The 17,064-nt window shown below is 46.8% G+C and overlaps 1 protein-coding gene across 1 annotated transcript in view; it reads left to right on the top strand.

The window, feature by feature from the left end:
* COL16A1 (collagen type XVI alpha 1 chain) overlaps nt 1-17,064 on the top strand; it is a 259,550-nt gene that overhangs the window by 116,262 nt on the left and 126,224 nt on the right. The window contains exons 13-18 of the mRNA XM_060258217.1: nt 314-355; nt 459-503; nt 7,694-7,729; nt 8,938-9,000; nt 10,686-10,730; nt 10,843-10,938. Of these exons, the coding sequence (XP_060114200.1) occupies nt 314-355; nt 459-503; nt 7,694-7,729; nt 8,938-9,000; nt 10,686-10,730; nt 10,843-10,938 (327 nt within the window). The remainder of the gene's footprint in view (nt 1-313; nt 356-458; nt 504-7,693; nt 7,730-8,937; nt 9,001-10,685; nt 10,731-10,842; nt 10,939-17,064) is intronic.

The following is a 17,064-nucleotide window of genomic DNA, read 5'->3' as shown; positions in this document are numbered from 1 at the left end:
TCACATCTCTGTGGTTAAAGAGTGGGTGGATTTCTACAGTGTAACCCAAATGCAACATCACTTCTGGATCACACATGATTCCCTCCTCCTTTTTCTGCTGCTGGTCATGTGGAAATATGAATATGGTGGCAGGGCATCACCTGCTGGCACTTGATAAGCCTACCACTACTGAAACCTTGTGTGGACTTTGCCACTCCTCTGTAGTTCCCCTGTTATGCTGTGGAGAACAAGGCAGTTGCTATATGGTAGGTACAGAACATCTGAGCCATAACCCAGATCCTTTGTCTTAAGGCTTGTTCTCCTCCTCCTGCAGGGTGCAGACTGCGTGAGGATCTCACCTGAAGCTCCTCTAAAGGTGAGCTGCTTCCCCTCGTCGGTAGGAGACTGTGCTTGCTTGGCCTTTCTTGCTCTTCTCTTGCTCACCTAATCCAACTCTTTTTTTCTTCTCTTTTGTGAAGTGTGCTGAAGGACCAAGGGGAGAAAAAGGAGAGCATGGTGAAAAGGTAAGCCTGGGTATGCAAACATGAGCCACTGCCATGTACGTTCTCTTTGCTTTTCTAGCCCTTCCCCCTGCTCTTCTCCCCTTGGAAACCAGCCCATTGTGCTCAGCAAGTCTCAGACATGCATGTGGACATACACAGCCCAGATTGTTTTCCTAAAGAGCTCAGGAAGGTCTCATTAAATGTCATCTGGCTTCATGTGACACTTTCAGTAAACAAAGTGTAAGCCAAAATGCCCTCAAAATGAGGTTGGGGAATTGTCAGGTAGGCACCTGGCTCACTCAGGATCTTTTACCTGTGTATACAGGATTCCACGTCCAGAAAAGTAATGCTTAAAAATATCAGGGGCTCTAATTAAGTAAAACCATTAAAATTTATTAAGAAAAATATAGTCTTCCATACAAGATAAAATACTCATAAAATCACACATTCAGTCCTAGGAAACATAGATAGAGAGATAGGGGAACACATGGGTAGGCAAACAGGGTGATATTTACCTATCACAGTCTTCGAGAAAGGCTCCAATGGTGACGAGCGAGGAAGTGGGAGGAGGGACCCGAAACTGATCAGGAATCGGGGATGGATCTATGCAGCGGAATTGGGATACTGATAGAAGCACACCTGTGGGTAGCTAGTCCACAGATTATAAGGACTCTCTTGAGCCCTTAGGGAATGGGAGGTATGAGGTAGGAGGAAGGTGGTCAGCTGGTGCATGACCTCACAAAAAGGGGAGGTTTCGCAGTGACCATAAAGGCTGGACTACTGAGACAACCAATAGAAAGTTCATTGGTGGCACTTAATTGGGTGCTTGCTCTTGACCAATGGACTGGCCTGGATCCTGGATACCTGAGTGAACTTTCAGGTTGAAATGGACCAAGGGGAGGCTCCAAAATGACGGGGAGAAGAATAGAGGAGATTACTGGGTGGGGAGATACTTAGGACTATTAGACTTATCTAAAAGGGTGACAATAGAGAGTCAAATCATGGCCTACGTAACACCCAGTTTGTACAAAGGAACTTGGCTCTGACTGAAGATGGTCTTCCTCTTCTTCTGTCTTCTCCTTGGCACTAGTCTTCATCTTGAGTTCCGTCAAAGAAAGTGGCGGTTGGACAATTAACCACTCCTGGGGTGGATAGGTTGCTTGCAGGCACAGGTGACATCTGGTGTGTACGTGAGCCGTCCGCTTTGCTGGAATGGAGTAAGCCTGGTAGGAAGATGGCTGCGTGTGGTGTTAGCCCTCCACGGTGGATTCCATGGTCAGCGCTTCAAAACCATTTGCCTAGATAGCTCCTGGCGGCACAGTCTTTTCCGCTCCATGGCTGGGATGTACGTCATACAGAACGATGGGAAACCATCCGTTCTCCTGGTGGGCACTTTTGTACTGGTCTGGAGCGCCTTTGTAGCATTATGGCTGCTAGTACTGCATAAGTCCCTTTTGCCCCTGGATAGGTTTACCCACACTCTCTGGCCAGACGTGTGTGAGTCACTTCTCCAGGTGCTCTGGCAACCAAGCTGGTAATTACGATGTTCTGTAAGGGGGTTTTTCCTCACAAAAGGGTTGGAAGCCCTGATTTCATCTGCATCAGGTGCGTGGCACAAAAATTATGCTGGAGTATGGAGGTCACATAGAAGGGTAACACTGGACAATATAAAAACACTCCCAGTTGCCATATTCAGGAAGCTTTGCAGAACACTATGGCACTCTGAGTCTATTGTTTGAACAATCCTCCAGCTACCTGACGCTATCAGCTTACCCACCTGCACAAATGTTCTTTTTCCTTTATTTTTTATTGTCTAACATCCCAGTTTAGCTGTTGCTCTCTCCTGTTTCTCTTCTCTTGTCCTTCATAGCTAACTTCTCTGGGTGCTGCAGAGGGAAGATATTTTCCTCTATAACAGGAATAAATAAGAACATTAATAAACAGTTAATTAAAACAAATGTTTTAGGGAAGGATGCCTCCAATCCCACAATCATCGTATTTCAGCCACAGTGCTCGTTTCTCAACCCTGGGGAGTGGTAATTAAAAATACCTGCCTTTTATCTCCGAAGATCTCAGGACAGAAGCCCCCAGGAACAAAAAGTCAGCCCTCTTTGTTTCCTTGTCTGTTTCCCTGGTGCCACACCTTTCAGCATTTCACAGGTGACAGTAGGGACACTTGTAATACATGTTTTCTCACTGCTGAGCCTCTTTATACTCCACCTGTACACACATCTATTTACTCTGCACTGATTGCTGAAGTAAGGTGTGTTAGTAAACTGATAGTTCAATATTTTTTTTAAAAAAAAGCAAAGCATGTTAAATAGGCCCTTTTGGATCTGAATGACTTATTATGGAAGAGCTCCAACTCAAATATAATGAGCAGCGTTTACTATTTGGACAGGTGGTTATTGCAGCAGGGAAGATGGAAGGGATGCTGTTCCCTGGCGTTTATATGCACATTTACATGTGTGTGCCCAAAAACTGAGATTCGTTCACCACCAACCCCTCAGTCTGTTAACATCTTGATAATAAACTGAGAAGAAAAGCCATATTAATCCATTGCAACACAAATAAACAGGAGTGTAGTGGCATTTTAAAACTAACAAGATTTCATTCCATTAGAAGGTCCGGGGGCTAGAACCCACTTGGTCGGACACTGAATGAGGACCCACTATAGACATCTGATGAAGTGGGCTCTTGTTCATGAAAACTTTTGCCGAAATAAGCTCTTGGCTGTGTTTAAGGGGCCACTGCCCTCCTATTTGTGTTTAAGAGGCCACTGCCCTCCATAGAGTCAAGAGAGGAGGCTGAAATCCAAAGCACAAAAAAAAGACCCAATCTTTGGAAGACATCAGAAGCATCTCCCTTCAGAGATGGCAAAAAAGAGAGACAGTATCCCTGTTAACATGTTACAGTGATCACACGTACATGCTGCATACCTGCTTGGAAGAAAGAGCCAGCACTTGCTTGCTTTCCAAATGAAATGAGGGACCATTTTCTGGAGAGATGTGGGGTTTAAATCATTCAAGTTATATGAGCACTGAATGTAATGTAACACTTACTCAGTGCGTGTATAAAGAGAAGTCAAGTACATGGATTGCATAGGCATTCAGTGTAATTTGTGAATGGGGACTAGCAATTTGCCAGGGACAGGTGCTAGAACACTGAGACTGCCCCAGGTAAACTGCAGCAGTTGAAGTGTCTACAGTGCATTTCTTTGGCCTGAGCTCAGACAGCTATCAGCAGAAGCAGCTGGGACTGTTGAGGGACCTCCTGTGCCCCCAGTGGCCCTCCCGTTGTCTCTGCTGACTGGCTGCTTCACACTTTACCATTTCCCTGTTTGCTGTATAACAACATTTTGTAGAACTTTGCCCCCTTCCCTCTAAAGCAGCTTATTTGAATGAAGGCCATGGAGACAGTGTGCTGGGCAAGGCCAAAGTTTATGCTGAGAACGGTAAATATTTAGTTACAGCATCCTGTAGTCAGGGCTCCACATGGCACTAAGTCTGTGTCTGCTCAGCCACTTCCTGCAGTGATTGTTCGGCTCTTTGAAATGAGCCTGGAAAGGCAGAGAGATTTTCCTAGAGATGCAGGTTCAGGTTGGTTATTCCAAGCAATATAAGAACTTCACCCTTCCTCGCCATGGAGGACTGTGACCAGAAGTCATTATTCCTTCTTCCATTCTCTGTCCCAGTTTTCCTGTTCTAATTATTTAGTAGTAGCAGCAGCAGTAGTAGTTAGTACATTTTTATCCCACCTTTCCTCACAGCAGCAAATAATAATAACAGCAACAACAATAACATCAGCTTAGCTCCAGAAGACAGGGTTGCTTGTAACAGCAAGAATCCTGCAAAAATACATTTGCAATTCCCAAAAACTTGGCTATATCTCAAATTGCAGAACACCACCTACCAAATATCCAACTGACAATTCCTCCTCCTCTTTTCTTCTTTCTTCTTCTTTCTTCCTTCTTCATTAAACTCCATTTATACTTCACCTTTCTCGCCAGTGGGGACCCAAAGCTGCTTGCATTTTTCTCTCTTCCATTTTATCCTCACAACAACAGCCCTGTGAGGCAGGCAGACCTCATTTTGGGCAGGAGCTCGCAGGAACAGAGCTCTGGAACCTTAAAATTTTATTGTGCTCTTTCTTTCTTAACCCCCACCCCCAAATACTTGCTTCTGGGCTCCATTGTTCAAACCCACTGTGAGAATTTTGCTGAACTCTAAGATTTGACAAACTTTCTAATATTTTTCTCCATAAAAAATGGGGAAATAACCAAAACATATAAAGCAGACAGATGGAAATCTTCATCCTGCCACTGTGGCCACATAGAAGCAAGTAATTTAAAAAGTATGATGAGAGTAAGGTTTTATTACAGCAATTATAATTCAAGAAGCATTTCAAGTTAGATGCTGAGGTGATATAATTTAATACACCTTCTGGTGATGTCAGGGGTATGTGTCATATGTAAATGAGTTATACAAATGAGTTGTGCTAATGAGCTTCAGCACCTCTTTTTCTGTGAAATAACCCCTGGAGGTATGTTAGGTTGAGTGTGCAGCTGACCCGAGGTCACCCAGCAAGCTTCCATGGCAGTGTGCAGAACTGTTACCAAAGTCTCCCAGAGCCTAGTCTGGCACTCTAATCACTAGGCCTCCCCCATATATAATTCCCCATCCCTCCATTTTATCCTCACAATGCTAAGAGGTAGGGTTTGGTTCAGAGAGAGAGTAACTGGCCAAGCAAGCTTCATGACAGAGTGGGGATTTGAACCTAGGCAGCCCAGATCCTAATCTGACACTTTAACCACTACATTCTTGAGCCCCACACTTTAAAGTTTAAAGGGCAGTGGCAGCATCGGCACTCAATGCAAATTGGGTGTGCTCTCTCCCACCACTCATGCTCCTAACCCTTTTGCTCTTCCTGTAATGTTGCTGAAATTTGGGGCGTATGTCACAAATTCAGGAGTGCTTTGGTTTGTTTCAGATACTCACAACAAAAACAAAACAGGCTGTTCCAGGTGTTGTTTTCATTTGGTAATAGCCAAATGCATTGTCGCTCTAGTATTTTTATCTCTATGATTGTTCACACTAATTCCAAACCTCACCAGGAACCTCAGAGCTGTCTCTCATTGGCAGGAGCTAAGTCAGCAGACATGAACATTGGCACATCCTCCAAAGGCACTACACACCCCATTTGTGCTTGTTTTTGAGCCCCAGTGCAGCAGAAAATAGGCCTGCTGCCAGCCTAAGCAATCAGCCTACACCTGTGGGTCAGTTGCTCAGCCAATGGGAGACAGACCCTCCTGGCAGCCTTCCTTTCCCCAACGGCAGCAAACAGGCAGTAGAGTGAGTTACTACCATAGCATTCTTCATCATCACCACCATCCCAAAATTTCTTAGTGCAATATTTCCTTTTTGAATTCACACATGAACTCATAAAGTTGCTTCAGAACCTTGATCTATGAAGGTCAGTCTTCTAACAAGCAATTATAACAAACAATTAGGAATGTCAGACCTCCCATGAGAACAAGAAGAGAAGAGATGGTTTTGATTCCTCACTTTTATCTTACCCTAAGAAGTCACAAAGCGGCTTGTAATCTCCTTCCCTTTTTCTCCCGACAACAGGCACCTGGCGAGGTAAGTGGGGCTGAGAAAATTCAGAGAGAATTGTGACTGGCTGAAGGTCACCCAGCAGACTTCATGTGGAGGAGTGGGGAATCAAATCCAGGTCTCCAGATTAGAGTCCACCACTCTTAACCACTACACCAGACTGGTTCTCACTAATGCCTCCGATCAGGGCTTTTTTTGAGCAGGAACGCACAGGAGCACAGTTCCAGCTGGCTTAGTATCAGGAGGTGTGGCCTAGTATGCAAATGAATACTTGCTGGCCTTTTTCTACAAAAAAAGTCCTACATTAAACAATGGTGATGTCAGGGGGTGTGGCCTAATATGCAAATGAGTTCCTGCTGGACTTTTTCTACCAAAAAAGCCTTGCCTCTGATCCCTTTCACTGCTCACCAACTCCTTGGGCTCTTAAATTTTTGTGAAATGCTTGAGTGTCTCCTATGTCTCTTCTGGTTTTAACCTAAAGTAATGTAGGCATGCTGGGACAATTTCAGGGGTTGCCCCACTCCAATTCCAAGGGTTGCCAGCTGTGGCCTACTAGCCCCCCAAACAGTGCTTCTCAGATCTTTCACATCACCCCCTACCTGATCCTTGTAAAAGCTGATATTAAGGATTGGATCAGTGACCTTCTGCATGCAAAGCAGATGCTCTACCACTAAGCCATAGCCCACAGATTCTTCTTCATTGCTCCCTGTCTGATAAAATTAAAGCCTTGTTCTGTTTGTGTATTGTGCTGGTTAACACCTTCACAGCTTCTCATATTGGAGGGGTCTCCCCAGGTACAGGTACACTGTGAAGAATTCACTTATCCCTGAGGATTGCCCCATGTCTAGAGTTGCCAACCTCCAGGTGGAACCTGGAAATCTCCTACGACTACAACTGATTGTCAGACAACAGAGTTCAGTTCCTCTGAAGAAAATAGCTGCTTGGGAAGGTGAACTCTAGGGCTTTTTTTGAGCAGGAATGCAGTTCTGGCTGGCTTGATGTCAGGGGATGTGGCATAATATGCAAATGAGTTCCTGCTGGGCTTTTTCTACCAAAAAAAAAGCTCTGGTGGACTCTATGGCATTATACCCTGCTAAGGTCTCTCCCCAAACCCCATCCTCCCTAGACTTCACCCCCCAAATCTCCAGGAATTTCCCAACCCAGAGCTGACAACTCTATCCATGTCTGAATCAGCCCCTCTGGTTTCATTCAAGAATTGGGCTTCTTTTCTAGCTGTCCTCCTACTCCAGAAGAGCCAGCATCCCAGAATCCAACAGCCAGATTCTCACCCTGTTGTGTTGTAATGAAGAGCACTGGTCATCATGTAGACTATGGAAACAAAAGGAGATGTTTCCCTTTATAAACTTTTTTTGGTGTGATTATGGGGAATATTTTCTGTTACAATGGTTTAAACAATATATTAAAGGTCTTCACATCAACAGTTGCTGAGAACCACCCTGAGCTTTTTGGCCAGGTGGGATACAAATATGTTAGAGAGATAAATGAATTTGCTGAAACCATTCCTGAGCCCTTAAGGATAGGTTGAGCTGTGTATAGTTATATAACTAATTGACAAAAAATTGTGTTGTGAAACAGGGGCCGCCCGGATTGATGGGAAGTGTTGGACAGAAGGTACGTTACTGGCTTTGGAGGCAAACAAAGCAGTCCTGATCAGTTACACTTTTCTAAACCCACTAAATTCAGAGGAGGGGGGGACTCTATTTAGGATGGCACTGGAAGTGCAGGTCCAAAGGAATGTGACTACAGGGATATTTTTTTCTGGCATCTCCTGAGAAGCGGTTTTGCTGCAAGAAGTTCCTTCCTGGAAATTGAATATGGGGGATTCACAGAAACTGACAAAGTAACTAGAGGACTTGAGTGTCTCTTGAGGATTACCAGAATTGGACACCTTCTCCCCTTGGCCAAGGCATGCCTGGTCCTTTAACCTTTACCTTTCATGCATCAGGACAAACATTTCTATCTTTTTAACTGTTTTTTATGGTCTGCTTTTAGCCTGAAGATTATTTTATGAATATCACTTCAGACTGCCAAATGTTGTTTTTGCCATTTTTATGCCCCTGGCTTGTTTTATTACAGAGATTTCCTGTGTTGCTGTTGTTTTAAATGATTTAAATGATTCTATTGTAGAGTTTTTACTTTTGCTCTGACCCACCCATAGCATCTGAGTAACAAGAGAGTGTGTGCATTTACATTTATTTTATTTACTAAATAAAATAAAACTGCAGCTCGGGAACCATTTCAAAGTGTGAATGTATCACTAGTCCTAGCAAGGGGGGGGGGGGGGGCTGGCTAATTTCAGCTGGGGTTGGGAGCTATATAATTAGGACTAGTTAGAGGTATTTTTCACCCCAAAGAGTATATCTCCTTATACAGGAGGTGGCGGCGGCTGCAAGCATAGACAGCTTCAAGATGGGATAGGATAAACATGGAGTAGAGGTTCATCAGTGGCTACTAGCCACCGCATATTGTTGGAACTCTCTGATGGGAAAGTGATGCTCTGTATTCTTGGTGCTTGGAGGGGGCACAGTGGGATGCCTTCTAGTGTCCTGGCCCCACTGATGGACCTCCTGATGGCACCTGGGTTTTTTTGGCCACTGCGTGACACAGAGTGTTGGATTAGATGTGCCATTGGCCTGATCCAACTTGGCTTCTCTTATGTTCTTATGCCTGTCACCCCCATGCAGCTGACAATTGGGAGGCAACCAAGCCCCAAGAATGTCAACCACTTTTTCACTACTATGCCTGGGGAGTGGTTTGGTCAGAAAATTGGCCTCATGTTCAGTGACTAACAATGTCCTTTTAACCATTCTTCCCTAAAGGGTCAGAAAGGTGACAAGGGAGACTTTGGCATTCAAGGCAAACCTGGATCCCCAGGGCGTGACGTAAGTCATGTAATTAAGTTTTTTTTTCCTGTGGGTCTGTGTGGCTCCTCTTTTTCCTAGCCCAGTGAGTCAGAGAATTCTTTGCAAGGCTTTTTGTTTGCTTTTCAGCAAGGCAGGCTTTTTCTTTCCCCATCCTGCTTTTCTGTTCATTCCTTCAGATCTCCTCACACATGCCATTCATTTGTTTTCCCCGCACTTGATTACTGGATGCCTCATACTTGAAGTGGAAAGGGCCTGCCAAACTATGAACAGAAGTGGAAAACTCTCAGGGGAAAACTTTTTCTTTCTAATGATTCTAAACTTGCTTCTAATTTTCTGGCCCCTCCTGGTGAGCCCCAGATGTCATGTTGGGGACTCCGCTTTCCTGGTCCATTTCGACACCTTGAACACAACTGAAGCAGTTTCTGGTGCACCAGAGAAGAAGGGAAGACAGGAAGGAAAAGAAACTCTCTCTCTTCCAGCTGTCTAGCACCTCTGCAGTCACTGTCAGAATAGCTGCAGTACCATGTGCAGTGTCCACACAGTAAATGAGACTGGGGAGGCTTTTAATCTCCTTTACCTTCCTCCCCCACAACAGACACCTTGTGAGGTGGGTGGGGCTGAAAGGACTCTCGCAGCAGCTGCCCTTTCAAGGACAACCTCTGCCAGAGCTATGACTGACCCAAGGCCATTCCAGCAGCTGCAAGTGGAGGAGTGGGGAATCAAACCCGGTTCTCCCAGATAAGAGTCCGCACACTTAACCACTACACCAAACTGGCATTGTAGAGTAATCTGAAGATCTGTTTTTGGTGTTCTGCCTGTGATGGCTGATGTCCACGTACTTGATGCTGCCACTCTACAGTTGATGATTGCATGTGTGAAGCAAGCCCTAGTTGTCTTTAACTGTTAGGGAACATCCAAGCAGGAAATTGTTCCACAGTGAATCTGCTGTTATGGAATTGTGCAAGATGGTGAGTTTCAATTGTTGAGCTTTTCCAAATTTCGTGAAGTTGAAGTGACGTGTCTAGGAAGGACAGCTTTTTTTCAGCCAGAGCACTGCTCCAGCTGGCTTGGCTAGGGCTCCAGCTCAAAAAAAGGAAGGCAGGCCCTGGGAGGCAGTGGCACAGCTTCCTGAGGCCTGGCTCACTGGCACGACAGGACTGCACTGTGGTGGCAGCCTCCTGGGGCCCAGCTCATTTACTGGGCTTGCAGGGGCTGAGCTGTGTTGTGGTGGTGGCCTCCTGAGGCCCTTTTGGGTTCCTGCTGGGATCTTTTTTTTTTAACAAAAAAAAGCCCTGAGGAAGGATATCTGTTACTATCTTCAAGATTTCCATAGATTTCAAAATAAAGATGTACTACAGAAAGTGAACTTTTACAGTATTCACCTAAAAGGAAGGCAGGTTTTTTTCTGGGTGTGCTGTGAAGAAAAGAGGTCGTCTTACATTCACATATAAGTAATAATTTTTTTTAAAAAAAAAAAACCTTTTGTGTATAATGTTTTTTAGTGGGAGTTGTCTTCCTTTTGGGTAAATATGGTTACATTCAGGGATCCTTTCCAAGAGCTAAACACACACAGGTAAGTTGAAAAAGGTCCCAGACTCACTTCACAAGGCCCCAAGCTCAGAATTCTCTAACAAAGGGATTGACCCCATAAAGTATGAAGAGGCATTGTATGCTAATAAATCTCATTTTCTGTTTCAATCTAGGGACGGCCTGGAGAGATATGCGTGGTGGGACCCAAAGGTCAGAAGGTACTGTGCTGTTCAAATTTAGGGTCATGAAGCACTTTCAAGGAAAAACTAATCTTCTGATGGACTTCTTACTTTGCTGGACTTCTTTCTAATAGCCACATGTGTATTTTAGGGTGACCCCGGGCTTGTTGGACCTGAAGGGCTTGCTGGAGAGCCAGGACCCCCAGGCGTGCCAGGGATCCCTGGAGCTGGTCTTCCAGGAAAATCGGTGAGGATTGCCTCTCTCAGCCTCTGTCCAGCTTCTTTGTTTTGACAACAACTTGGGGCTTTGTTGCTAAGGAGTTCCATTTTATAATGAAAGCATCTTAATTAACTGTGGTTTGATTTCCATGGCTTCCTGATGGTGTAAAGATTGTGGTGGAATTTTTTTGCCATCCATTGTAATCGAAAGGAGGGAAGGTATGGACTGAGGGGGACCAAACCAGTAGCTCTCATGATGGGGTGGATATTTTTGGCAGAGACCATGGAGTGCTCAAATACTTAATCAGAACTGTGTAGGTTTTGTAACTGGAAAATTAGTGGCCTGAGAATCTCAGTCTCTCCACCCCCCCGTATGCACTTTTTGTTTTAAAAAACCCCACACTCTAGGTCCCTAGCCCATATGATTGTGAGAATAAGCTAAGAAGCATTGCTTTCTGAAGTCTGGGGCTCCAAAAGGGATTGAATGGCACTTTTGAGTGATCAGTGGGATTCCATTACCCCTCTCCCCCAGTTCCTTCTTATGGTTAACTGAAGTAGTTTATTATTATTAAATAGTTATGGTGCTGAAATTTATAATTAGTGGTTTGGTATATACATTTTTCTTACTCCTAATGGCTTTTCATGGCTTTCCCACACAGTCAAGTTCTCCTTATTTTCTTGAGAGTTGATCCACAAGCATTGGCATCAGTTTGGGCTTAGTTGTTCCACATTTTTGCAGTTGTGGAGTCAGTTTATTTTCTTCTGCATGTACCTTCAGTAATGAGAATTTTCAAGGGAGTGTGCTGTCATCAGTGTTGTCATAGGTGGTGTCAGAGCACACAAACATCCTTTTTAAAGGCACTTTTTAAAATGCATGCTGGAGCATCATAACAATAGGCTTAGGAGGTTCTCTGAATACCTAGCTTTCCTTTTTTAAATAAGTAAGTCTCTAGTCTCTTTCCTCTCAGAGATATGCCTTTTCCCTTATATCTGCATGAAGGAGGAAAGATTTTTACATCTAAGTAAATCTCAGTAGGCTTGCCAGTCCCCAGGTATGGACGGGAGTGCCCCAGTTTTTCAGGCTCCTCCTTGCTGCCAGCCAGCTGGCTGACAGGGGAAAACCCCACCCCAACAGCCACCATGTTTCTTCAAACCTTGGCAGATTTAGAAGAGGCTTGTAACTGTTTGTGTTTCTGAATGTGTGTGTGCATTTAAATCTTGTCAAGAGGAAAGCTACAGGGGAGTGGGCAAGCAGACAGAGCCATGTGGCTCTCAGTCCCTCTTTGTTTGGAGGAAAACCACTCCCTAGCCCAGGGGTGTCGAACTCATTTGTTATGAGGGCCAGATTTGACATAAATGAGACCTTTTCGGGCCGGGCAACATGTGTCATAAAATGTAATGCCAGGTAGCAGACATGTAAACTGTATAAAGGGAGCACAGACAAATACAATTTTTTTTATCTTAAAACATTAGCACTCTTGCAATATTTTGTTTTACACTCTGATAAATGTCATCTCTTGCTATGAATTATTGCATCAAAAACTGCAGACAATGCCTGTGCTGTACCAATCTTGAATATGCTGTTCAAGTCTTGCTCAAGTGTGCACATCTATAAGTTGCAAACCTACTCATAGTCATAGTCAAGATCTCATAGTCAATGCTTTGAGCCTCAGACCCAGAGGAAAACATGAAGTAGCTGGGCATTGTGAGCTTTTGTACATAAAATGCTTCATGTGCTGGTCAAAATTATGTGAAGGCACCATGGCACAGACTGAGGGCTATGTACTTGTCTGCAAAACTATAGTCTTCTCCAAAAAAATAATACAACTCCTATGTGCCACTGCAAGAACAAAGACAGCCATGTACAATGGTCAGTATCTGGGAAGTCTAAATTCAAGATCCCCAATCAGACGAAAATGTGAAAGAAAAATCAGTGGAAATTGCTGGGTAAACACACACACACTCAGCCTAATGCTAGCTTGTTGTTATTTCTCTTCTAAATAGTTCACATACTTTCCTATTGAGAAAGACTGGAGGGTGTCAGACATTGGAGAATATTACTATGACATTATGCTGAATGTGATACTATACTGAACATAACCTGTAACCTGCCTCTTGACATGACTAACCCCATTTTGAGCACTAGCTACTAACCATGAGACAAGGCCTTGCATATCAAACGGCTCTAGAGATGTTACTAGCTCCCGCTGTGAATTCCTCTGCATAGTACTAACAAAAGCAACAGCCCTTTGAAGATAGCAGGCCTCAAGGAGAGCCAGCAGGGCTCATCAGTGAGAAGAAGAACCACAAGCGATAAGAAGTAGGGAAAGTGTTACTTGTAATGCAGAAGTGTGAGAATGTAGTATTGTTTAGAAACCCTTTGATGTGAGTGTTTAAAACTGTGTCTCTTTCACTAAATGCTATCAGTTCCAATTCTTGCTTGTCCAGAACTTTGCGATATCAAATAAACGTCTTAACTTTTGCAACAAATGGAAGTCCGTTTACTTTGAACCTCCAACGTCTGACAGAGGGCATGAATACAATGAAAAAGATGAGGCGAACCTAGATGCACCCATAACAAGACCAACAAATCTCCCTCCCTCTCTCTCCTCTGTAGCAAGGCAAAAAGCTCATACCTTTAATAAAACGTCACTAGTCTTAAAAGTGCTCTTTGTATTTCTCCCGATGGTGAGGACTGGGTAAAGAAAGCTCTGGCTCTTTCCTTCCTTCCCCCAGGGCACAAGGAGAGGGAGGAGCCTCAGACGGGAAGGAAGAGAGGCTGGACTCAGTAGCTCTGCAGGGTGATTAATTGAGTCTGGCAAACTTAATCACCCAGCAGAGCTATAGAGCCAGGCCCTTTCATTGGCTGAAGCTCCTTCTCCCTTTGGGAAAAGGGAGGGGGAGAGGGAAGGAGACAAGAAAGGCTGCTTTGCTGGCTGGCTGATCCCTGGGGAGAACCACAGAATGGTGGCTGAACGCAGCAGGCAAGGGAGAATGAAGCAGACAACAGGCAGTTATTGGAGGGCCTGATTGAAGCCCTCTGAGGTCTGGATCTGGCCAGCGGGCTGCATGTTTGACACCCCTGCCCTAGGCTGTTATTTCATTTTCCTATTAGTCTGAAGAAATACAGCAGATGGTTATATTCAGCAACATGAGTAAATTGCCCCAATGAGATCATAAAAGTGTGTGCTTGCTAACTGTGCTTATTTTGACTGCTTTGTGAGAGTGTATGTGTTCACTTTCATTTAGTGGAAGTTTAGTTGCTGGGGGACAAGGAAATGAAGACTGCATTCAGGGGAACTGCGCTGCTGTATTTTTATTTGTTTTAGGGAATGGGAGTCTCCCATCTCTACCCCCAAAGTCCCCAGATATTTTCTGAGTTGGACCTAGCAACTCTATATCTTAGTGCCATTTTAAAAGGAAAAAAGGAAATCACCCATCTTCAAGGTGGGGGAGAAAGAGAGGGAGTGGTTTGACCACCACAGTGCAATCACCAGTCAATGGGCAGGAGGTGGGTGGGAGTGGGCAGGACAAAGAAAACTGACAGAAACATTATGCATGAGGAAAAAGTCAACTCAGAATTGGCTTCCAGAAAAACATCAGGGTAAAAGTAGTCTCAAAAGAACTGGCCGGGGGAGGGGGGAGTGAAAACTAAAGGCACAGAAATGTGTCACGACCCAGACCTGCAGGCAGCGACGGGCAGCTTCTGTTGCCCTGGCAATCGGCCAGGACGCGGGCTGCCGTCTGTAGTGCTTGCAAAGGGAGCTCAAGCGTTATCTTAACAGTCCTAATTGGTCTTCACCATAAATCAGTCCAGCCGAAGGGAGTAGAAAGCACGGTGTCAGGAATGCAAAGGGTCAATAACCGGGGAAAGCAAGCCGAATATATCCAAAGTACTTAGCCAAGTCGCAGAGTCAAAGCAGGGTCCAGTGTCCAGTCCAAAAGTCAAGCCGGGTCGGGAACAGACAGGTTTGCTCAGCAGGCAAGAGGGTGCAGGGCGCGGTCACGTCCGAGGGTGATCATTTGTTGCCAGCACAGTTTGTACTGAGGCCAGGATTCCAGATATACTGTGCTGGCTAATTAGCTTGTTAGTATTCTGGGCTCAGATCCCTCCTAGCACGCCTGCGTGCCTCTCTACGCCTGTTCCTGAACTCCAGCCGTCTCCTCTCGCGTAGCCGGTCTCCAGGTGGTGGTGATTCAGGAGGGGATGAGCTAGTGCTTGGTGTAGCCTGATCGGTTCCAGGTGGCCCCTGCTGCTGGCTTGCTCCTTCGGGACTTACGTCCGATGTTGGTAAAGGCATCTGCCCAGCAGGGGCTGGGTCTGAAGCAGGCACCTGCTCCGAGTCAGCAGGGGCAGGCATGACACTATCCCCCCCCTCAGGCCCCCCCTCATCCAAGCCGCCTGGCTTATCTGGGTAGGCCTCGTGGAATTGCCGGAGCAGGTCAGGGGTATGCAGGTGGGTAGCCGGTTCCCAGGAACGATCCTCGGGAGGGTAGCCTTCCCAGTCCACCAGGTACTGGAGCTGTCCTCGGTGCAGCTGGGAGTCTAGGATCTGACGGACCTCGAACTCTTCCTCATCGTCCACCACAACCGGTGGCGGAGGCGGTGGTGGTTCGTCCCTGTTCGGGTCCGGCGTTGCCACTGGTTGGAGGAGGGAACGGTAGAACACTGGGTGGATCCGAAGGTGGGCGGGGAGGTGTAGGCAGAACGCCACTGGGTTGATTTGCGCCTCGATGGGGAATGGGCCGATGAAGCGAGCGGTCAGCTTGGCGGATCGGCCAGGAGTCCGGAGGTACCGGGTCGAGAGCCAGACGGAATCCCCGACCTTGAGGGGGGCTCCGCCCTGGCGATGCCGATCTGCGGCCAGTTTGTAGGCGTCTTTGGCGCGTTGGAGCTGGGTGCGCAGGAGATCGTGGAGTGCGTGGAGTTCCTCGATCCGGTTGTCGGCCGCGGGGACATTGGCGGGTGGGCCGAGCGGAGGGAAGAACCGGGGGTGCAGTCCGTAGTTGGCCACAAACGGTGTGGTTTGCGTGGAGCTGTGTACTGCATTGTTATACGCGAACTCTGCCAGGGGTAGCAGAGAGGCCCAGTTGTCCTGTTGATAGCTGGTATAACAGCGCAAGTACTGCTCCAGGGTGGCGTTGGTCCGCTCTGTCTGCCCGTCGGTCTGGGGATGGTAGGCGGAAGACAAGTGAAGCTCCGTCCCCAAACCGTGCTGGAAGGCTTGCCAAAAGCGGGAGGTAAATTGCGGGCCCCGATCCGAGATGACCTGCGTGGGCAACCCGTGCAGGCGGAAGACGTGGTTTAGGTATAGCTGGGCAGTTTCCGGCCCTGACGGTACTTTGGCGCAGGGGATGAAGTGGGCCATTTTGGTGAACAGGTCCACCACAACGAAAATGCAGGTATGGCCCTGGGATCGTGGTAGGTCTACGATGAAGCCCATGGACACCACGTCCCAGGGGCCGGCGGGAGTAGGCAGAGGCTGTAGGAGACCGGAGGGCTTGGCCGGTACGCTTTTGGCTCGGCGGCAGACCTCACAAGAAGCCACGTACCGACTAACGTCTGCTCGGACGCGAGGCCACCAGAAGTCTCGGGTTAGTAGGTGAGCTGTCTTGTGTTGCCCGAAGTGGCCAGCCGGGGGTGCATCGTGGGCAAGACGGAGGATGCGGGAACGGAGGGGCCCGGGAGGGACGTACAACTGCTCCCGATGGTAGAGCAGCCCATCCCGGGTGGATAGTTCTCCGGCAGGGTCTTGCTGCGGTTCCTGCAGGTGTTTCTGAGCCCAAGAGTCGGTGTCTTGACTGGCCTGTATCTCCGCCACCAAGGCGGGTGCGGTCAGAGTGGCAGCAAAGACCGAAGGTGGCAGGATGCTTGCCTTGGGGGCTTCGGTAGCACTAGAGGTGCTATAGTCCGGCCGACGGGACAGAGCGTCGGCTTTTTGGTTCTGAGAGTGCGGGACGTAGGCAATGGTAAAGTTGAACCGTGAAAAGAACAGGGACCACCGGATCTGCCGCTGGTTCAGCCGGCGGGTGGTCTGCAAGTGTTCCAAGTTGCGGTGGTCTGTGAAGACTTGGACCGGATGTCTGGCTCCCTCAAGGTGGTGACGCCACACCTCAAAAGCCACCTTGATAGCCAAGAGCTCCCTCTCCCATA

Source organism: Heteronotia binoei, chromosome 17 (genome assembly GCF_032191835.1).
Source record: "Heteronotia binoei isolate CCM8104 ecotype False Entrance Well chromosome 17, APGP_CSIRO_Hbin_v1, whole genome shotgun sequence".
Classification (NCBI taxonomy): domain Eukaryota; kingdom Metazoa; phylum Chordata; class Lepidosauria; order Squamata; family Gekkonidae; genus Heteronotia; species Heteronotia binoei.
Note: the sequence above shows the minus strand (reverse complement) of the source record. Positions and strands in the feature narration are given on the sequence as shown.